The 22,709-nt window shown below is 44.8% G+C and overlaps 1 protein-coding gene across 4 annotated transcripts in view; it reads right to left on the reverse strand.

The window, feature by feature from the left end:
* Positions 1-39: 39 nt before the first annotated feature.
* Positions 40-22,709, reverse strand: part of AP2M1 (adaptor related protein complex 2 subunit mu 1) — a 28,349-nt gene continuing 5,679 nt past the window's right edge. The window contains exons 2-12 of one of the 4 annotated variants that reach the window (XM_013131025.3): positions 17,733-17,845; positions 11,947-12,212; positions 10,410-10,492; positions 6,554-6,559; positions 5,879-6,014; positions 5,643-5,784; positions 3,196-3,315; positions 2,578-2,713; positions 1,753-1,850; positions 1,495-1,606; positions 40-1,156 (exon numbers count right to left, since the gene is read on the reverse strand). In XM_013131025.3, the coding sequence (XP_012986479.1) occupies positions 1,022-1,156; positions 1,495-1,606; positions 1,753-1,850; positions 2,578-2,713; positions 3,196-3,315; positions 5,643-5,784; positions 5,879-6,014; positions 6,554-6,559; positions 10,410-10,492; positions 11,947-12,212; positions 17,733-17,806 (1,308 nt within the window). In that variant the 5' untranslated portion in view covers positions 17,807-17,845 and the 3' untranslated portion in view covers positions 40-1,021. Of the gene's footprint in view, positions 1,157-1,494; positions 1,607-1,752; positions 1,851-2,577; positions 2,714-3,195; positions 3,316-5,642; positions 5,785-5,878; positions 6,015-6,553; positions 6,560-10,409; positions 10,493-11,946; positions 12,213-17,732; positions 17,846-22,709 lie in introns of those variants that run through there. The other 3 variants (XM_031042995.1, XM_034063502.1, XM_031042996.2) reach the window with 3 other exon arrangements.

Raw genomic sequence — 22,709 nt, forward strand, 5'->3', positions numbered from 1 at the left:
CTCTCACACCACAAATCCCAGAGAGCAGCACACGTAGCCTTCTCCATTCTACATACTTTATTAGATTCAAAGCTGGACAAATCACAAAGTGTACAAAATGGAGACCACACTACCAGAAGCAGGACTGTGGGTAGCAGCAGCATTCCTATGGCCCAGAAGCATTTGGTAGAAGTGTAGAGAGGGTGGGCTGGGGCAGGGGGCTCTTACTGCCAACTACATGTTAGATTCCTCGAGGACAGACCCTGTTCACATCCTAACAGAGCTCAGCTGGCTCACCATCCCTGGGACAGAGGGGCCACATCTCTGATTGGCTTGGAAAGGACAGACTGGCTTCAGCCAGCAGTGGGTGGGGTAAGTGCTCCAAGGGCCTGAAATGCCATGCAACCCACATACACATCAGCAAGAGCCTAAACCCTCATCCTTTTTGGTCACAAACCTTCCCACAGCAGGACTCTATACTGATAACTTTGCAAGAAATAGAAGGTGGTGACAAGATCTGGCGAGCCCACCATCTCCTCTGGTTGAGGCCCGACAAACTCACCACCCCAGGCATCTTGGACAGGCCAGCAACATCTACCACAACAGCAATAGCTAGTACAGAAGCCAGGGTAACTTCAACTCAGATTTGTCCAGTCTATGTTTAGGTCTATTCTACTGGTACATATGCACAAGAACTTCAAAAATACTAGGATATGATGCAAGTAGTGAGACACCAACAGAAGAAGAGTTTAATGGTGGACATTCCCTAGAAAGATCACGAGGATGGGAGTTAGACTAGCCCTTCCTCACCCTGGGATAGGGAGCAGGAGGCTGGATGCACCCCTGCGCGTGACTAGGTTCTGAACTTCAGCTGCAGCGAGAGTGGTAACAGCACAGGCAGGCGAGTCCGCACCCAAGGTGAGCCACAGGGTCTTTCAATCTGCGTAGAGGGGCCAGGCAGATGTTTTCTCTGAACGTAGTTGACGACCAAGGAGAGGCGGAGAATGGCTTGGAGAACAGGGAGCCCGCCAGCCCGCTGGGGCTAGCATCTGGTCTCATAGATCCCACTCCTGCCGATGTACCTCACCCATTTTATCACATCGTGGTCACTGTAGTTCAGCTTTGGCTCAAAGACTTTCAGGTAGCGCACCTTCAGCCCAGAGGGTGCAAATGGGACCTGTTGAGAAAGGGAAAGGCAACAGAGCATTGGAACTGAAGGGTAAGATGTTCTTCATACAGAAATGCCCCAGAACTTCTGGCTTATGCATCTAGGAATGGACACCAAGAGCCACAGTTCCTTTCCCTGTTCCCTGCATGCATGCTGGCAGACTCCAGAGGCTTCAAGGGCCATTTTTACACATTACCTTTGCCACCACGCTGGCCTCATGTTAAGTCACATGCCAGCCTGGGACAGGGAGCATTCAAGTGCATGCAATTCCCATGAGGGCAGAAGGGACTGGATTGACAAAGCTTCTCCAAAGTTAGCTGCTCCCTGGAAGGCAGACAGGGACTCACCTCAAAGTTCATAGAAATCGGGGGCCGAGCCCACTTCTTCTTGTCATTAGTGGGCAGCAGTTCGATCTCTGCACTGATCTGGGATTCCTTCATTCCAGCCATTCGTTTTATCCTACCAGGGAAAGCCCAGAAGTGAGAAGGTGCCAGAATTTATTCTCCCTTCCACTACATATACTCGGGGCAGAGAGAAGCACTAAACAGACTCTGGCTCCCCATGCCCTTCCCCTGCAGCACCCCAGACCCAACACAATCGCTTACTTCCAGACAATGGCGTTTTCACTGGCCTTGTACTTTGCCTTCCCTTTCATACAGATGACTTGCACTCCACTGGTATTGAGGGGTGTTGGGATCCGGACCTGGAAGGCAGAGCCTGGTGAACAGGGGCATGAAGGCTGCAGCCTGGGCACTCTGTGCAGTCTCAGCAGCAGACCACCTGTCCTGGAACCCTCTGCTTTCTCCCTCCCATCTCAAGAGAACATCAGCTACCACTGATGTTCCAGGGCATCCTAGGCTAGCTCTCTGGTTTCTTGTTTTGAAGTTCAAACACATTTTCAGAATCCAAACAGTCAATGAGGAACCCGCCAGTCTTCCTGCAGCCTGAACTGCCTAGTGTCAGGCAGATGAGCCCAGAATGCTGGCCTAGCTGCACCAGGCTCCGGACAGTCCAGCTTTGCAGCAGCAAGCCTCTCCCAGGAGCGGCTAAGCTGCAAAACCACCATTAGCTTGTCTTAACCAACTTATAGCCTGCTGCATGTCTGACACACCATCAGATCACACAGAAGTAAGAACATGAACTTTTCACAGCAGCCAAGACATTACGTGAACTGGGGGGGAAATCAGGCTGCAGGGAATGAGGCCTCTGCCAGTATGGCTGTGCAACTGAAAATAACTTCTGCCTTCCTGCTTTACAGCAGTTCCCTTCCCCAGCACAGCAGCACCACACATCTGTGAGGCTTCCAGTTCATTCTGTTAGCTCTGTACAAGCTTGAGGACTTACTGGATCACCTATAAGGACTCTGCAGCAGGGACAAAGCAGAGGTACAATTCTCAAGTACAGGAGACCATAGTTTTTTATTCTCTTACCTCTATCTTCTGGGCCAGCAAGGAAGGTTTGAAATTTGATTTGATCACCACCTTCACTTCCAGCTTGGTCCGACCCACCTCCCGCACCAATGGGATCACACGGAAGGGAAGGATAATGTCCTTAGTGGTTCTGTATCTGCAGGGATAGAAGCAACAGTGAACCCTAAGGAGGAGTTAACTCCTTTACAGTTTCAAATTGTAGTACAGCCTCTGCATATGGGAAAGGGCTTAGAAACATCAGCCAGAAAGGGAGCCATCCCAGGAAGAAGCAGCAGTGAGATATAATGCTGCTGTAGGGCAGTGATGGTTTCTTGAGTCCCAAGTTTTATATCTGGTTCCTGCCAATGGCTCTGTTCAAGGACACCAATTTTAAGCACTAAAAAAAATACAGCAAGCTAAAGTGTAAGGAAACCCATGTCAAACACTATGGTTGTGGCAAAGAAAAACCACACAGCTAGGCTGCTACTATTAACAGAAGGATTTGTGGGACACCCTACAGATTCCAATCTGAAAACAAGAAGGCAAGGGCATTCTTATTCAGTGCTCAAGGGCTGCAAGCCTATTTGAAAGCAGCAAGCAAATGCCAACAACAACCTGTTCATCTCCCCACCACAGTACCTCATGAGCTCAAACTCTCCATCTGGTGGAATGAAACTGATGCTCCTCTCAGAATCAAACTTGCTGAGCCTCACGCACTGGTGGAAAGTGCAGTCATCGATGGCGATTGACTGTTTGCCACTAAAAACACAAAACACAGTTAAACAAGTGCAAGCTGCAGCCCTGGTATCTTGGTGCAAAGACTGCCCAGGCAGTAACTACTCTACAGAGCATGATGCCATCACAGGTATCCAGGAAATGGGGAGGCAAGGAGACTTAGGGGACAGCAGCCTCTTGGCTCAGACTTCTATTGTTTCACCACCACAAAAATCTTATTTCAGGAAGCTTGTTTGAAAGAATTTTCTCCCTTCTCTCTAAGGAGAGGAGGGAGATTAAAGGAGCACCCTTCTGTCACAGCCAGCAACACAATGCTTAGGTCTCCCTGCCAGGAGCACCTCAGAACTGCAGAGGCAACCCTGCTAGCCCAAGTCTTCTCACAGCACAGTTCAAAGGAGAAAAAAAAAACAACCACTTTCCTGTCCACAAAGCTATCCCACTGCCACACAGCCAGGAAATGCCATGTTCAGGGTCTTCTGCTCAGAAATGTCTTCACAGCTGTTGAGTTCCACACTGCTAGCAGGTGGTTTGATTATGAGCCCATTTGCCAAAGACAATTATTATGCCATAAAAGTTTGCATCTCTCATTTGTAAAAATCTACAGAGCTACTATCTGTCCTCATAGGTGCAGTAGCCTAACCTGCCAGCAAAGGACTTGTGCTGGGTTCTGGTCTCTGAGAACACATTCCTTGCTACAGAGGTCCTGAGATCAGCTGAGAACTCTCAGATATGAGAGTGACCAGAAAACAAGGCAGCAGCAGGGGTGTAGTACTGTGATATCTAGGCTGCCTCAACTGCTGGGAGGAACAGAACAACCATGCAAGTGTGCTGAGATAGTATAAGCACTACAAGCAGGTTCAGCTGCCCTAGGGGCCACCATTACCTGCACAAACAGGAAGCAGAGTGACCCCAGGCTGACTAGCTATTTAGTTACACAACCCAGTGGTATGGTCTGTGTTTCATAAGCGGGAGTTATTCTTCCCTAATCTGTTGTCCAGATGACAGCCAGTGTTAGCTCAGAAGTTCCCGTTTCTTCTGAAAACTGCTGGGAATCCCTGCAGCCTAGCACTGCTCCAGGTCTCAGGCAGAACTGTTCGGGGCTTGGGGCTGCCACATGCTAGATGCAAAAAAAAAAAAAAGGAAAAAAGAAAAAAAGAAAGAGCAGCAGCTGTTCCTTTTGGTCACCTCATAACTAAATACTGCTGGAGAGCAACACCTCCAAGCTCTTTCCAACTAGAGAACCACAGCTAGGGAGAACCACCTAGCAAGAGTCCGTGTCCATCTTGCTTCTGTAACTCAATAGCACACTGAAAGGCAAACACAGTCATAGCATAGAAGCTGTGGAACAGCATTACTGACTCTTCAGAGGCCTACGCAGGTGACATTTTCAGTGGAGTATATATCTCCCCTAGGCAGCCATCTGAGGCTCATCCATTTTACTAGGTAGGTTCAGGTATAAGAAAGATGGCTTAAGGGTGACAGTGAAGTGATAGCTCTTGGCTTGGTTCTGAGAGAAAAGGCAAATAGCAGCTCAGCTCCATTTACGGGAACCATCATGGAAAGTGTCTGAGATCCAAGTTACATGCACAAGTCAACATAAAGCAAGAGACAGGGGGAGTGCAGAGTGCACACACAGCTCAAGCAGATTATCTACCTTCCCAATTCACTGGGGGTCAGCAAAAAACAAACAAACAAACAAACAAAAAACAACCAAGAGAAACACAGTTGAGTTGAAAATGGTTAGCAAGAGAACAGTGGCAGTCCCTTTGCTTTTATCTCTTCACCCCAAGCAGGAAGGCTGGAAAAAGCGCAAGACCCAGTTTTTAGCTTCAGTGTGGGCACTGACTGAGGTACAACTGGGAAGGAAAGCAGCTGAGCTCCCAGAAGGAATAAGCCTCCCTCCAATCCACACAGCCACTGATCCCCTGTGTGTCAGCTGTTCTAGTCTGGGCACAGTCCAGGTAGAGTAGGCTATGGTCAGAGAGGTTCCTTTACAGTTCCTAAGGAGCACTACTACTGCATCATATGAATAAGAGTCTCTGTGCTGATTAGAACTGCTACGGACACAAATTCCAGGGAAAAATAGATCTTGTGGAAGTGTTTCTGGCTGCAAGAGCTCCACACTTAACATTACATTTGAATCTTAATACTTGAAGAACTGGACAGAAGCCCTCTGTACTGAGGCCCTCAGGCTTGTAGCTTGCAGACAATTGCTCTAGCCAGAAAAAAAGTAGCAGTAACATCTGAAGGAAGAAGAAACCAGCTTTGTCTATGAGATCAGATAAGCTATTAACTGCTGCCCTTCCCTGAGAGTCCCTAGTGGCAGTGGCTTTTAGCCCAATGTCTCTTACCTTTTCCCTGTTTCATCTGCAGTCCCTTTGCCCTGTTTTTCAATTACAATCTTGTCATTCATGCCAAACTTGCACTCTGGCATTCCACTCAGATAACTCTTCATCACCACTCTGCCAGAGACGTGAGCACTCAAAACCTGACCTGGTGTAGAGAAAAGCACAGTTCAGAACACTTACATGAGTGCTCACTTACAAAGCCTGAAGGGAAGAATGACAGCTCATCACCTCCTACTTACCCTGGGGAGACATCAAAAGATTCACACTCTCCAGCACATCAAGAAAGAGTTCATTGCGACGGTATTTGATCCCTTCACGTCTCCATCCAATCTGCCCAGTCACCTGGCTAGTGATCTGGGATTGCTCTTCCTTAGTCTGAAGGGAAAAAAATGGCATCTTAAACCTCCAGAGAAATTCAAAGGTGAAGAAACCTTGCACTAAAGCTAAGACCAACCATCTGTCATTTATTACACACAGCTGCTTTTGACAAGTAGATATGGGTGCTGTCACATCCCCCCCAGTCTGGTCATTCTCTCCTCAATACAGCAAATTCCATAGATAACTAAAAATTGGCCACAATGACAGCAAGAAAGGTTCTTCCATTTTGTTAGCTAGTCCATTAAGCTACATCTAGGGGCAGGGATGCATGGACTGAACTAGTAACACTCAAATCATGTTTCACAGTGTTGCATCAATCCATGTTAAGCAGAGAAGCAGCTGGCAGACCAGTTTGCACCCTTATCCAACATGAAACCATAGGGCCACAAGACAGCTAGTCTCCAAGGACTGCTTCTTAATGACTGCAGTCAGAATTACATACCAACACTAACCTAGCATGCATCTAACAGCATCCAGGCTCTAAACCTCCTAAAAGTGCTAAGGGTTGTCTTGAGAGGCAGAGGGAGATTTCCTACCTGATGCTACAGGTGGGGTCCAGTCACACGCAGAAAGTCAAGAAGATGTATAGCAGCAAGTGTGGTGCACACAGGGTTAACAGGCAAGCAGGTCAGTAGCAAGAAAAGGGAGGAAGGGGAGAAAGAGGCAGGTTAGGCTTAAGGCTACATCAGGACAAGAACAAAGCAGGCCACTCATCACTAATTTAGTAGCTAATTACCACAAACAAGATGAGGGGCTTTGCCCTTCAGCTCCCCTCAGGAAAGCCAGCAGTACTAACAGTGAAATGGCTTTTCAGACTTCCATCACAGAATCCCAGGTTGGAAGGACCTCAAGGATCATCACATCCAACCCTTCTTGGCAAAGCATGACCTAGACTAGATGGCCCAGCACCCTGTCCAGCCAAATCTTAAGTGTCCAACATTGGGGAATTTATCACTTCCTTGGGGAGATTATTCTAATGGCTGATAGTTCCCATTGTGAAAATTTCCCCTTTAGTGTCCAACTGGAATATTCCCGGGAGTAACTTGTACCCAAGTTACCTGACCCATTATGCACCACCCAAATATAAGATAGAGCAGAGGGAGCGACAGACAGACCAATACCACACCCAGTAATGATCCCTCACAGACTGAACTCCTGATGTTGTCATTCCTAAAGCAAGCCTTGACTATTTATCATGGCAGAGATGCATAGGGAAGCACTGGGCACTCAGGACTGCCAACATCTTAAGCCCAGGTCCTGTATGAAGTTATATCCTGGTTAACTCTACCTCTTCCACCACAACTGCACAACATAGACTGTGCAAGTGGGTCTTGCTGCAGCAGCATTGCACTGGGCCCACAGGGTGGCAGTACATGATCTCAGCTTTAAATCAACAGTGGCTTGGTTTCACACATGCTCTTGCCACAGATGAGATCACTCCTTGAGCAAGCAGAGCCTTTATTATAACACCTAAGAGACAGAGTTTTACACTCCCTTGGGAACTGCCTAGGCGAGTGCTCAATGCCACACAAAGCACCTCCCTTGTCTGTCCCACAGAAAAAAAGCCTCCTTATCTGCCTTGTTTGGGCTCAAGGGGAATAAAAGACACACAGATATAACACCCAGTTCTCTGGTTTCCAAAAGGACACTGCTCATGTGCTGACTTTCCCATCTCTTGCAACAGCATCAGTGCTATGAACCTCTGCTGGCTGCTACAGAAAGTGACTTGGTAGATTTAGAAGCAGATGCCTGGAGAGTACTGAAGCTAAGAGCACTCAGCTGCATGAATGTTCCCCAAGGGAGTGAAGGACTGAAGGCACCTGGGTCTGAAACTCCTCAGAACTGGAAGCTTCCTCAAACTGGACAAATAAGCCAGCTTTAACTTAGGACAAGAAATACCCAGTTGTACTTGTACATAGTTGCCAGCATGTTGATGAGGCAGATAGCTACCAGCAGGTTTCCAGGCTTCTGCAGCTGGTGGCAGCCTGCTCCTCACTTTCAAAAAGTAACAATAGCATTTTAGCACTAAAGTATACCTAAGGTTTGGAGAAATGCTGTAACTAAAGAGTTGACCAAGTCACACTCCCAGAAAGCATTTAAGAGGGGAAGAAAGTTACAGCATTTATCTAGTTCATAAAGTCAGGACAGATGCAGACCGGATCAAAGAGTGATGAGTACAGAGCCCACCCTGAACTGTAAAAGCAGGTTTAGCCTCTGCTGGAAGAACATCAGTTCTGATACACAACACTGGCATGGCGTACAGTCCTGCTATTGGAGTAGTGAGGAACCTTGTGGGTAAAGATTAGAAGTGAAACCACATTGCACACCAGCACATTTTAAAACCTGCATGCCACATCACCCCATTCCCAGAGCACAGGGGCATTTCCCTTGGCAAGCAATGCAGCAATATCAGACACTAAAAAAACGGCAGATCTTTTATTCTGCAATCACCAGGCCTGAAAAGGACACTGCAGCCATACAGGGAGGGCGTTCAGAGAACAGCAGCTCAGTATGCCTAAAATTTTTCATTAAGGACAAAGTTTAAAAGTTGAGTTTGGAAATTCTGCCACAACTGGGGATTTTGCTCCTTAAATTCCTAAGGATACAAGCCCAAGAAAGCATCATCAGGAACTATGCATGCATGAGGGAACATGGAAGACAGGCCACCCAGACCCAGATTCTGCTTCAAGGTACCTGCCAGAAGTTGGCTGTAAGTGAAAGAGGAGGTGGAGGCTAGATGTACCAGAGTAGAGAACAGAAGATTGCAAGTAATTGTTTCAGTTGCTGCTCTTTGCCATATTGTGCCCGGAAAGGATTACTTCTGTTTTTTAAACTGGGCTGCTCAAAATTCCAACAAGTAAGCAGTCATTCTGCTCTGTATGTCAAGCAGAAGTCCAAACTCCTCTTTGTACAGAAAGGACTAAACCTGCTGTTGCATAAAGCAAGATGCTGTGACAGTGGTTTGCACACAAACAGCATAAGAGTGTTAAAACAGACAAAAGCAAAAAAACCCAAAAGAGCTAGGGAAGGAAATGAGGGTGGTGGTTAGTTTAAAGCTTTTCTAGGAACAGGAGCTGACTCAGCCAGCTTGAGTGCTGACTGCCCAAAATGTCACACTGCAAAAGGCAAGAGTGATTTACACTAGGGCTTGGGATGGTGCACTGAGACCGGATGCACTCACATCTGGCCACTGATATGTGTACTCTCTTGCAAAACACTGTTTGCTGTTCTGGCAGGAAATACACTGCTTAGAGGCAGCTTCTCTCTCACCTCCTTGAGATGCAGCTAGCCTCGTTATCAGTAGGTTAAAAATTTACAAAGCTCTTCAGAAGTCAGTGCTGATGAGCAGAGTAGAAACAGAACCTCCAGAAACTTTGACCTCTGCTTATCCTAAACACAGTTGTCAGGTAGGCAGGCTCTTGCTTGGCACTTTGCTTCTGTTTGTACCCTGAAGCTGAAGATTCACCCAGGTCTCTGCTGTACAGCTCCAGTACAAACTGACTCCCAGCTTTTTTCTTGACTCACCTGCTATGCTGGGGAGAGGACCAAGTTTTAGGCTAAGTCCTCATTATGAGTTCCACAGTTGTGTGAAATGGACAAGGTGAGTAATATTCCTTGGGGAAATGAGAAACAGTGACTATAACAGTCTTGTGGTTTCTGAAGTGAGAATGAGCTGTTTAAAGATTGGAAGCCTAGTTTTGAGGGCTGTTGCCCTAAGTAGGATTAGAGCTAGTTTAATACACATTAACAGTCCAACTTAAGTCTCTTTTCCCCAGGTGCACTTCCATGTAAAATTTGTTGTAAGAGTTCATACTGTGCCAAATGCACAGCAGAGATTCTAATCCTTAAACATGAGAAAGCTCAGATTGTACTGATGCTGATCTGCAATATTGTTACAGGTAGTGACAGAATAACATCAGCTTCCTGACTGACAGGAAGATTTACAAGTCTGAACGATACTTCATTACAAGGCCTGACAGCTAAAACACTGAAGGCTGGTGAAGAACAGACCTGCTTGGTGAGATCCACACACACAGAAGAGCTATTTCTGGTTCAGCAGGTAGATTTGTTTATCCTCTGTCAGAAGCTGACACAGAACAGGGACTGAAGCCAGCCATTATCTATATACAAGGGACTGTCATTATTCTAGCTCAGGGCCCTTTCTCACACGTTGCACCATATGCCAGGGAATATGAGGTCACACAAGCATAGAGACACCTAGAACAAGATGCTACTGAGCTACATCCCTGCTGGGGTGTTCTTAATCTACTCGAGCACCTCCAACCAGCATAGGTCAAATGGTTAGCTGGTAATTAAGACTGTACTTTCTTGAACAGGCTTACAGATAATTTACCAGCAGAGAAGTGCTGTATCCCAAATTCCCCTGGTTACCTGACTCTTGATGCCTTGTTGAGTGATGAAGGTCTTCAGAGCCCCCGTTTCAGAGTTCTGAGGATAGCCGAAGTCCAGGATTTCTAAAGAAAAGTAAAAGAAAGTTAGTCCAGAGCTGCAAGGTATAAAAGTGCCAGCCATGCTAACCATTCCTACAGGGACAGAGCCAATAGTGCACAGACATTGCTTACACACTAAATCTTTAGATGAATTGATGGAGCACTCCTTACCAGAAGAAAAGGAACAGCCTTGCTAAATTGACTGCCCAGTGCAGTATTTTGAAGAGGAGAGGCAATGAAAAGCTATCCAACTTATCAATTTGCTAGGCTTTGAATATAACTGCTCTTCAGAACTAAGAAGCAACTACCAACCAATCTAGTTATGTGCATAGAGCACACCAAGTAGTTAAAAAAAATAAAAAAATCCAAGGGACAATAACAAGGGTTTATCCAACAGCAGAACAATTTATCTTCACTGCATGTTCATTAGATTTGTATTTTCTTATGAAGATGCAATAAGAATCAAACCCTAAAAAGATTAAATTATAGCAGAATAGTGGCACTGCAGAATGATCACTGTGGGAAAGAACAGATGTTTCTTATAGATGGTGCACTTAGTACCCAGTTCCCTCAAAGAGAAAGGGAACAACCCACAAGAGAGACAACTCACAGGGGAGAAAAGAGCCCTTTATGTTACACATGAATACTTTGTAAAGCCACACTGACAGGGTTTGATCTCACTGCATCTACTAGAAGGCAGCAGTAACTGACCAAAGCAGAGAAACACCAGCCTCTTGATCTGCCCAGAGAGAACAGATTAAACATCCGTCACTGTGACCCTTGGCTAAGAGTCCCAGGACACGTGGACATGATGCCTTGTCTGTAAAACAAATTGAAGCATAGCTAAAAAAGAAAAAAAAAAAACCTCATGTTATGTGGAACAGGACAGCTCAAGAGCAATCTCCACAGGCAGGCTGATACCACAGGCAACTGAAGGGACATTTATTCATCTTCAGCAAAATTCAGACCTGTATCACTGGGAGAGGTAGGGCTTGGACAAATCAAGTTGGGTTTTATTGATCTTCTGTCTCAGAACTGCCTCCAAAAGGCAACCTAAGAGTGGCAACCAACTGCAGCCTGGGTGACTGCTGCCATACAGTGCTAGAGCTACCGGGGCACTAGCTGGGATGCCTGGCCTTGGAGGTGCTAATGATAACCCTTTTTATACACCTCAGTATAACAACAGCCCTACAACTACACAGGATATACTCAGAATCTGGGGTCCAGTACCAGATGCCTCATTTATACAAGCGCACAGCTCCCAACCCTTCAGCAAAGCGAGCAACAGCCAACACAAGGCTATAGGCTTGGGATGTTATCCACATGTACAGCACAGGTGGCGTTAAAAAGCAGTGCAAGTAATTCTGAACTCACCACATGTTAAAAATAGTTCAAGGATTATTACGACATCAAACCAAGATAATGCTTTTAGAATGACCAAGCGCAATATCACATAGCAGATAAAGGACATATCTCACCATCCAGTAGCTCATAGATCAGCACGAAGTTGTTCTTTATGTTCTCCTCACTGATCTTCCCAAAGTAGGCAGTCATCACGTCGCACATCTTGTAGAGAAACTCAAATACCATGGCAGCATTGACATTCTGCTTGGTGACAGCAGCCAGCCAGATGTTGGAACGCTTGACATGGAAGAAACTGGTGCGGGCGATGTTGGTGACAGGTGAGCGCACCTGCTGCCGTGCATGGATGACATTGACGCGGAAGGCGTCGACAGCATTCCGCCTACGAGATCAGCACCAAAGAGGAGTTAGCACAGAGGATGTGAAAACAAGCTGCTGCATAGTTCTGCTTATGCACTTACAGTCAGACACTGAACTACATACACCCAGCTTGCTCAGGAAGGGTGCCTGGGGATGTCTCCAAGAGGGACAACTGAAGGCTCTGAGCAGACTTGGACATTAAATTCTGCATGAACTAAAGGAGACACAGAGTGCTACTTGTCTCCAAGGAGCTTTGGACCACAGTGTAACTGTAGTCAGAAGGAGAAGCTAACCTCCATCTGGAGTCAGACAGCAAAGGAACCATCCTTTTCATTTTGCTAGAACTCCTGATTGATTGCCATAGCTGGGAGCAGAGTAGCAACTTATGACTCCAAGAGCAGACCAGTTTTGACCAAACACCTAGTTACTGTCTATTCTTCATGCTCAGGCCTTCTTATTCTTCCCCCAAGGCAAGCTATAGTCTCCCAAGATAATACCAATGGCAGTTTTACCCAGGTGTACCTCTGAGGAAAAAAACACCAAAACTTGACACACTGTCAGTGCCCAGGTACACCACAAAAGAAAGCCTCAGCTCTCAGATGCACCTCACCTCCATACCCCCACACACCATGGAGGGCAGGCTCAAAGCAGGAAGCAGGATGAGGAACACTGACTTTCCAGTTACACAGCCTCTCAAGCCTATCAGGCTTCAGAAAAGGTCTCCTGCACATAGACATAGGGTCCCCACAGTGCAATGTTCTAGTAGCACTGCATTACATGCACTTGATGGTGCAATACCATTTACAGTAAGGAGATTCTGCACAGTGTTGAAAAGGTGCTGTGCAAGGTTCCCAGCTGCTGTCATCTTCAGTCCACACTGTCTGTACATTAGTGACCGGGAACAAATCCCTCCTGGGTAAATCAGTATGTCCAAGGGGTATTCTGGATGCCAGCTCTTTCACATGAGTTTCCTTATCCTGTAGGATTAGGACCCTTATCCAGGCCAGGATAAACTCCCCAGATTAAAGTCTGCCAATCCTAAGAATACAGGAAGGAAGCCTAAGTGCTTTACATGACAAGACCAAGACTTAAAGCTATAGTCCACACACTGAGTCAAGACTCATCCAGTTGTGCTTTATTGCCCATACTCTCACACACTGAGTAGAACATGGGGGCTCCTGATTGCAGCATCAAGGCCACGGTACTTACTATGCAGAGCCATGTTTGAGAGCAGACAGTAATATCACCCTTGCAAGCAAGGATACAGGCATACAAATGCTTGTAAGCATTGAGAGTTGTCAACAATCCAGCAGAATGTTCTAAGTTTGAAGATAAAAGAATACTCAAGGAACATATGCTACCACAGCACGTGTTTGCTTGTTGAAGGTCTAGATATGTATGTAGAAGCTTCATCAGTAAATATGCTCCCCCATACGCAAAATTCCAGCCTTCAAATAGGTCAAGTTTTAGTGCTCTAGAAGGTTTGCAAGTTTGAGTTACATTAATATTTATTATAGAAAAACAAAGGTAGAAAGGACTGTATTTTAATCTATTATAAAATAACAGTATCTAAAAGCCCCACTCCTCCCCTCCAGAAAGCTTCACGAGGAAAATTCAGCTTGTTCTGGAACATTAGCCCTCCCAGCCTCAAGCTCTAACCCCCTAGAACTAGTATCAGAACCAGCAATCAGACTGGTGCACACTAGAGCAGAAGCCTCAGCCTGATGAAGCTTTTCTAGTACACCAGTTGCCCACTATGAAGTGCCAGTCATGGGCTAACCACGCGTCTCTTACCTATTGCTACAGCAGCCAATGAGATGGGATGGACAGAAATGGCGCCAGCGGAGAAAGGAGGAGTGACAGCAACAAGAGAAAGGGTTAGAAACACACACACAAGGCACAATGAATCTAAAGAGATAAGAAGAGACCAAACAGCACCCCCTCCCCCTGCTCCTGGGCACAAAAGGCCAAGGTGGTATTGGATGGACAGTAATAAGCTGTGGCAGCAATGAAGCCCTCGCAAGGCACAACACTGACATGCTATGGTCAGGTTGCCAGCATGGACAGACTTGTGTTTGGCTGAATTTTAGGGCTATGTGGGAGTTTAATCCAGATGAGCTGCATCCTTATCACATCAGTGATACCCAATCTGCTCTGCTAACATACGTAGCAGGCCTTGGAGGGGAAAAGCCCCAAGGCCTCAGTCTGAGGCATCACCTGGGGACCATAGAGTATCAAGTATCTTCTTCCCAGTCTGCCTCAGAACAGGACTGCAAGTCTGAGTGGGCATTTCTATGACCATACTTCTCATTTGAAGCTGTTTGGGTTGATGCTTTCTGGCTGGGTGCAGCCAGCAGGAAATACAGTAAGTCTGATAGAGCTGGAGCACATCTGGAGAGATAGGGCACATCCTGCAGATTCAGACACTGCTCTATCCACCTTGCACTTTTTCCTTATGGATCAAGAGCCACGAAACTGAAGTGATGTATTAGAAGCTCAGAAACCAAATGCCTATTACACTTAAAATGCATGCAGTTTGTCATGTAAGCTGCTCAATTTCAAATAGCTTATTTTTGTTAGATAGCTACATTTTTAAATGCATGTAGGTTCTCCCAATGACCATGTCACTGAAGAACAAGCCACTTATCAATCTCAGTAGAGCCCTGCACAGTATCCTGAAGTAAATGCATAGTGATTTGCACTTGTTTTTAAAAAGAGGCTGCTTTACATGCAGCTAGCTGCTGTATGGACAGATGCACTACATGCACTGAAGCCATTCTAAGTTGCAAGCAAAGAAAGGTCAAGTTTTGTGGTACTCCTGTGTTTAACAATGTCAGTGGAAGGGCTTCTTCATTATCACTTTGCTCATTAACATTTGAGGTAGTATGTGTTTATTTAGATCCTTACACTATGCAAGGAGAAGGGTTCTCATAACCACAGTTAACCTTTAATCTCTCCCAGCACATCAGCTGAGGTTTCAGGATGCCAAAAAAAATGCCAAGGCCAAGGAAGGAGTCTTAAGGGTCAAATACTCAAAGACAGGCAGCTATGCTCATTTCCAATTCAATCTACCACACAGTAAGATGGATGGGCTCAGAACTTCAGATCTGCCACATATAGAATACTATACAGTTCTTGATTCCTAAGTCTATTACCTGGTTGCTTGGTTGGAAACAGAACTCCTACAGACTACAAGCTACAGTACCATAGCTGTTCCTTTCCCTACCTCCTTCTGAAGGCCAGGATACTAAAAGCTTTTATAAAGTAGATCTGGTATTGATGCCAATGTTCACACTAGGAAATGACAAGATACTCACTTACTTGCGGTGCAGATTACACCACGAGACACAGCCATTTTAAGACAACTTGTTTTACAAGGTTACATGTCTAAAAAGATTCCAAACAAGGTGTGAAGGCCTGTTTCAGAAGGAATCCAACACTGGGGAAGAAGCTTAGTTAGGTGGAGCTGATGCTGGCTATTAAGTCACAAGACTGACACTTTCACAGGAACTGAATGGAGGACTTCACTCCAGGGAAAACTGACTTCCGAAGTCCTAGAGAAAACACTTGACTCTTTCTGACACCTTCTGCCAAATGAAAAAGACAGGAACAGGCAGGAAATCTTTTTTTTCTAGTTTCATTTGTCCACCCAGCAGGAAGTACTTTATCAGGTACGGAACACAAGTCACTCACTTTGCAAGAGCAGCGAGCCAAGATAAAAAGCAATAGAAAACCCGGTGCATTAAAAATAACTACATTAAAAATAGCTACTTCACTCACCAGTTTACATCTCCACAGCCAGAATGCCCTTCAAATTAAAAGGCCTTCTTGAATAAATATCAGTTTGAGCCCAATCCTATCTTTAACTGCTTTAAGTTTGCAAGCCACTAAAAAACAACACACCTCCCAAAAAAACCCAAAGCAAACTAACCCCCAACCAAAAAAAACCCTACCCAACTAAGAAAACAAAAAGCACCCCAAATTTTTGCCAGTAATGGCAGTAACAGTATCCCTAATCCCGTCCCTGTCCTCCCCCAACATATTCTCAAAATTCAAAAATTATCTATAATCCAGACTGGCTTGGCTTGATCACTATGATAACTATTCAGTAGGGGAACTTTACAAAGTTCTAGCATACGAACTGCTTTGAAGATCTACAGCTAACAAGTAGTCAAGACTGAAATGAATTAGTACATCAGAAGAGAGGCAAAACTTCATAGCCAGTAGTTTTCTGCTTCAGAAATACAATGGTTTCTTGGGTCAGATCTCTGCGGAAGTCTTAGAATAATTTAGGCAACCTTAGAGCAGCTACTTTGCCTTACTGGCCTTAGAACAAGCAGAGAGATTTAAAGCTTATTAAGTGAAGCTTTATTACAAGTGGTGTGTTGACTGCTACCCCATCAATGACCAGCACAAGCACTAAGTAGCTATTGGTTCTACCTCAACTTCTAATCTCCACTAGACAATTAATAACAAGAAAGGACAAACTCTTCAGACTAGAGCAGTCTGAAGGCACACCAGCTTGACAGTTTATCATTCAAGGCAACAAGCTATTTCACAGCACATCAGGCTACTATTCACTCTGGAGACCTGATACAAACTATTTTTAACTAAACTAGAGAGAAGGATCTCTCTCACAGGCCTTTGAATTAGCACCTACCACAGCCTTGCTTCCATTACCTATGTTTTAACTCCATTAACTAATTACTAACTTCCACCTAATGTCTAACACTACTGAAAACCCACTAGGAAGAGTAGCATTTTGCAAGAAGTCCACTTCATGGCTTTAGTCCAAGAAGCAGCATCATTTAATACTGGGTTCCTTATAGCACTATCCACTCCCTTAAGACACAAATTTTTAGTCAGGTGCCTTCTGGGAACTAACAGCCTAAGGACTGCACAGTTCCACTCTAAGTAAGCACTGTAATACTTTTGGGAAGTGCAATGACACCCCTACAACCTACTAAAGGCTTTCAGTGCTTCTCACAACTTTAACTATCCAGGAATGTAAGCTGTTGACATACAAGGCTGCCATACAAAGTTGGGGTACAGAATGCCAGCTTTAACTGTATAGCCATGGTTACGATAAGACTGCTTGCAGACAACTTCCCCAGGCCATAGACAGTCTTCTGCATGCCTGTACTTGATGCTAAATATCAGTGTATTAAACTAATTCAGAGCCCTGGTTACAGTATGTGGCAGACAGATCCCACATTACTGCTCCCATAAAGCTTTAGCAACTACAGTGGTGCTGGTAGACTCCTACAGGGGTAGCCCATGTGACTGAAGCCTTTGGAGTAACAACCAGATCTCTACCATCTAAAAAAAAGCCCCAGGTTTGCCTGCAGGCCATTCTTTACTACCCTCTGTAGGTAACCCGAGCTTAAACTGGTGTTTGCCTCTGCACTAAGCCTAGAGCAGCAAGTTGAGTTGCAGTCTTACATGCATGCATAGCTAATGCATAATAAAGCAGCTCCAGGTTGCTGTCCACACCAAAATGAGACAGAAATGCAAAGACCAGGGATGCAACAGAAGCACTTACCCAATGTCATCCCGATAGACTCGAGAGATTAAAACCTCTCCTTTGTGATTATAGATGAATAAGCCGCCGATCATGGTGGAACTTCAGTCTTCTCTTTCCATGTTGCTTAAGACCTGAAGCAAGAGAGAGCATGTATCAGAAGCTGCACAGCAAACAAGCAGTGCAGCAGGCACAGACTTTGACACCTGCTGGCTACTAGCCAGGGCACAGACACCTTTTGTTACACACATGCTCAACCAGATGCTTCTTACAGTACCTGTGGTACTGACCTCATAGCACACACACTATAGGTAAGGCCCTGTAAGGCAGCCAGCGACTCACTCAGGAGCAGCTCAGACGCTGGAAATGCTTGCCTGCCTTGTGCTTACATCCTGGAGAGCAGAGTACAAGACCCCTTATAAAGGATTATTAGAAACAGTGTTTTACTTTGGAGAGGAGAAATGTAGCCTTTATTGCTGCAGTTACAGATTGTACTTTTTGATCTGCTGGGGTTTGATACAGAGAAGTGTGTGTTCTCAGTCCCAGTACAGACTGTAAATATGACAACAGACCTAAGTCACAACTGCAAGCCAGTCTCTCTGATCAGCATTCTCTCATGTTTGGTGCAGAACTGCTTCTCAGGGGCACACCAAAGGATTCAGTGAAGGAAAAGACTGGGAACCAACTGCCTTGTTCAAGACCTAAGGAGCCACCACAGGAATCCTGACAGAGACCCACTTGAGTGACTTCCTGAGCATGCTTGAAGCAGCCCAAGAGAGCTGAGGTCTAGGTGAGGACCTACTTCTACTGTACATTCTGTAACACATGAGGCTCTGAACGTGACAGCAATCTGTAGCCAGGCCTGAAGCTTAAAATAAGCACCAAAATATACGCAGGCTTACACCTCTTTCACTCCTCAGCACAGATGGATCAAGCCTCAACTATTAGTAGTACCTGGTCTATTCCCCTGAATGCAAGGAAAGAAACAAGCCTGGAATGACAAGCAAATCAAAGACCCTTTATTTCTATTATAGAGCATCTATCTCCCCAGTGACTGAAACACGGATCAGATGCAATTCATAGTAAATCTTCTTGCAGAGAGTTCACAGAAGTGTTTGACGTGTCACTAAACCTACCGCTGTAGGGCAGGGTGTCCTTTGCAGCAAGTATGCTTTGGTTTATTATTGCTTTTATATATATTTTAGAGAGCAACATTGCAGCCTTTGCTGATCCCTAGCACCAGAACTGAGAAGCACTTCAGAGTCCAAACTGAGAGCAGTTTAGCCACAAGGAGCCACTGGAAAGGAAGATCTCAACCATGACCCACTTCAACTGGGGGCTAATGCCTCAGAGGTTACCTTCTTAGACTGCTAATCTTCTTTTTCTTCAAAAGAAGATTGTTTTGAAGATAGCTATAAAGCTGGTAGGCATTACTGATGCAGAAGATTATTTTAATACACATCTACTTCACCAGATCATATTCCTGTAGTCATATGCAACCCTATTCAGTTAGGTCCAAGTTACAATACCCACTCGAGCAACCACTTGGTTGGCTTAGTCCAGAGAACAGCACTACAGATGTGTCAGGGCAAGCCTCCTGACTAGGTCTTGGAGTGATCACAGAGGTATTTCTCAGCTTTGGCACTGCAGAGCATTAGATAACCAACCATCTCTTCACTGCTGTTAGGGTGGGTTAGCCTACACCCACTTGTCCAGGGTGGATGGAAAGGATAGGGAGAGGCCAGCCTACAAACAGATGCTGACAGTGACCTGATATGTGTTTGCTCAGGAACACTGCAACATGAAGTTGAAGTGACCCAGCCCCAGACCATCTCAAAGGTCGGGGGGAAAAAACAGAGGAGAAAAAAAAAAAGGCAGAAGCAATACACATCAAGGGACAAAAGAACTTCCAGGGTAGAAGCCTGGTGCATTACTCTCTAAAAGTTATAGTCAAAAACCTAAATTAGCTGTCCATTTGAAGGAACTACTGCAGACATGAATTCTGCACTAAAACAAGACTTACAGTACAGCCTCTACTTTGAATTGCAGAACAAAGGAACTTTAAATTTCATAAGCCTTTACACCAACAATTTTAGCTACACCTAGTGAGTCCTCAGACTAACATTACACATACTTCTTTGCTACAGGTCCTCAGCTACCAGATGGCTGCTTCTGCTCGTTAAAAGTGTGTGGGGGAATCAAAAAGTCAGTTGTTAAGCTCAAATAGCGAGAAACAGACAAACAGGCAGTTTTCCCAGAGCTCAATAGTGAGCTTCCTGGCTTTTCCTCCCACACTCTGTTGACCAAGTGTCTGTGGCTATTAACAGGCTGCCTCCTGTCACTGTCAGTGGCTTCATGTGGCATTGTCATTAACATTTTTTGATGTCTGAGACTAGCACAGAATAGGCTTTCAAATGTGTTTTTCCTCTATTCCCATTAGTGACACTTTAGAACTTCAGGATACAAGCATTTCATTTCCTTCCAGGATCAGACTCTGTAGCCAAACTTATTAAGACAAAGGCATCACACAGTCTGAGATTCCCATGTAGTTACAGAGTGGGAAAAGCTTCCTGTAGCTGCCTACTGCCCCACGTAAAGGAACTGAGGCTACACAGTGTAGCTGGCAGCAAGGCCAGCATCCCCATGCCAGAAGATGGAGTCAATCCAGTTCATCAACAGAACAAGCCAGGTTCTCAAGTGTAAGGAAGTGGCTGTACCACGCACATGACTATGGACATGAAAGATACACAGTGCTGAGAGGCATGCAGGAGATAATTGAAAGGTTAATATGGAGGGCTAAACCCCAAAACACAGGGAATATCTGTTCAAATGTAGTTGACCACAAGTCTGGCAGATGCAGAAGCTGTAATTCAGCAAACATTTGTCAGGTCATTCACATAGACCAAATGATAAAAGGAATTAGAACCATTACGATAACAAAAGCAACTTGTTGCCTGCTCTAGAAAATACTTCCCTAATTAGTATTTTTTCATTCCACATAAGATGTCTTTTCAGACCACTACACTGCTGGCTTCCACATTCAGATAGGGCCTCTTGTAACCAAATTAAGACTTACATTGTATTGAATTGTTCCATGGAAGCTTATGTAACTGGTCAAAGCTGGATCATAAATCCAATAAACCTGTTCCAGAAGATTCCTAGAAAGCGTATCCTAGTCTTATAAAAAAAAATTATCCCTCCTGGGTTTTAATACTGCTTAAGTTATTTGTTTCACTATTTTTTGCATAAAGGAAATGTCTGCTTTGATGAGCAACAGGATCAGACACACAGCATATGTAAGACAAAGCCGCTTGCTGGCATGACAAGCCAATTGCTTGTTGAAAAAGCATTGATTTGAATATTTACTACATTATTACAAAACACGTAAAAGACTGCTGATCAAGCTTAGTGTTAAACATTGAAAACCTTCTCTGGGGAAGACATACAAACTTTAAAGGCTGACTGGGATAATGAGACTACGCTTTCTAATTGGTTAGGTTAGAACGTACTCTAACAGCTTCACTTAAGTTACAGGTGAAAACATGAGCATTTTTAATTGCATCACACTACTAGGCAGCCGAGTCAACTGCTTGCTTATCTTGTACATTAGTAAAAACATATTAGATGGAGAGTGAACACAACATGATTCAAGTGCGTTTAGCCTTTAAAAAAAAAATTATTTGTCAATGTAAATAAAATGCTAGGCTGCTTCCTTACACAAACACATTGGGAGCTAAGTTCAGGCTTCAAACTTTCCACACAGAATTAGCCCCTAACCTAGCCAGCTTAATTTGCACATTTAAGAGCCACACAGGCTCATACTTCAGATCTGTTAGCTCAGTGTCTTGTCTTCAACATCAGCAATGAAAGGACAGTCAGATTAACAGTAAGAACAGGTCAAAAAACCCAAACAACAAACCACTCTCCAGGAGATCCTTGTACTGGGTTGTTTATTTTAGAACTCTCAGTGGATCTCCCACAAGTATTTGCTCAGTTTCCTCTTGAATCTATGCATCAACAGCATCTTATGGAAAAAAGAAAACCAAAATCCACAGCCTAAAACATCTTCTTTGTTTTAAGCCTGATTTTTCTTTCTTCCTCCAACTTTGTTTAATGTCTTCCAGTTCAATGCAGGAAGAAGCAATTATGAATGAGCCCCCACCCTGTATCTCCAGGCCACTGAGGATTTTGTAGATCTTCTCCAATGCCTTCACTACCCCTTTCCCAGAATGGGATGTTCCCAACTTAGTTGTTCTTTGCAGGGAAATTGCTTTATGCTTTGGTCTTTCTCAGTGCCTTCCTCTAAATATTTCCCTTCTGAATGTGAGCATACAGCTGCACAAGTTATTCAAGATGTCAGCAAGCCACAATATAGACAACATGACAATCATACATAACCTGCTTTGATCCTTTCCTAGTGATTCTCAGTATTTGACTTACATTTTTAAACTATCACTCAGCAAGAAGCTGACCATTTAATCACCTACCATAACTCTAAGATCACACTGAATTCTATCTTCAAGGTGATTAACCACATTACAAGTAAAGCAAGAATTTGCTCCCTAATCCATCCGCTATATGTGCCACTGTTCATTTACATACCTTGAATTTAGTGTCCCAAGTTATAGTCCCATCACTGCACCTCAGTGTTGATTTTGACCTATTTTGCCCTTACTATTGTGAATACCCTCTTATGTACACACACACCCCATGCCATGCCTACTGACCAGGACTGCTCTTAATGTGTATCATTCTCTACAAAACAGGAGCACAGAGAGATTTGCCATGAGCCAGTTGATGCATAGTACCTGTGCTACACCAGTAATGCAACCCTGTATTGAGCAACTGCTCCAAGTCAGAAAGACACTCTCTCCATGCTGTGCAAACCCCTGGCTAATACCTCAGGTGGTAGTTTCACGTAGCTCAGATTTAGCCACAGGATCAGGACCATTCTGCCAGTTTGTTTCAGAATGGCAGCCTACCAGCTTAAATATTCCT

The sequence above is a fragment of the Melopsittacus undulatus genome, chromosome 6, assembly GCF_012275295.1.
Source record: "Melopsittacus undulatus isolate bMelUnd1 chromosome 6, bMelUnd1.mat.Z, whole genome shotgun sequence".
NCBI classification, from domain to species: domain Eukaryota; kingdom Metazoa; phylum Chordata; class Aves; order Psittaciformes; family Psittaculidae; genus Melopsittacus; species Melopsittacus undulatus.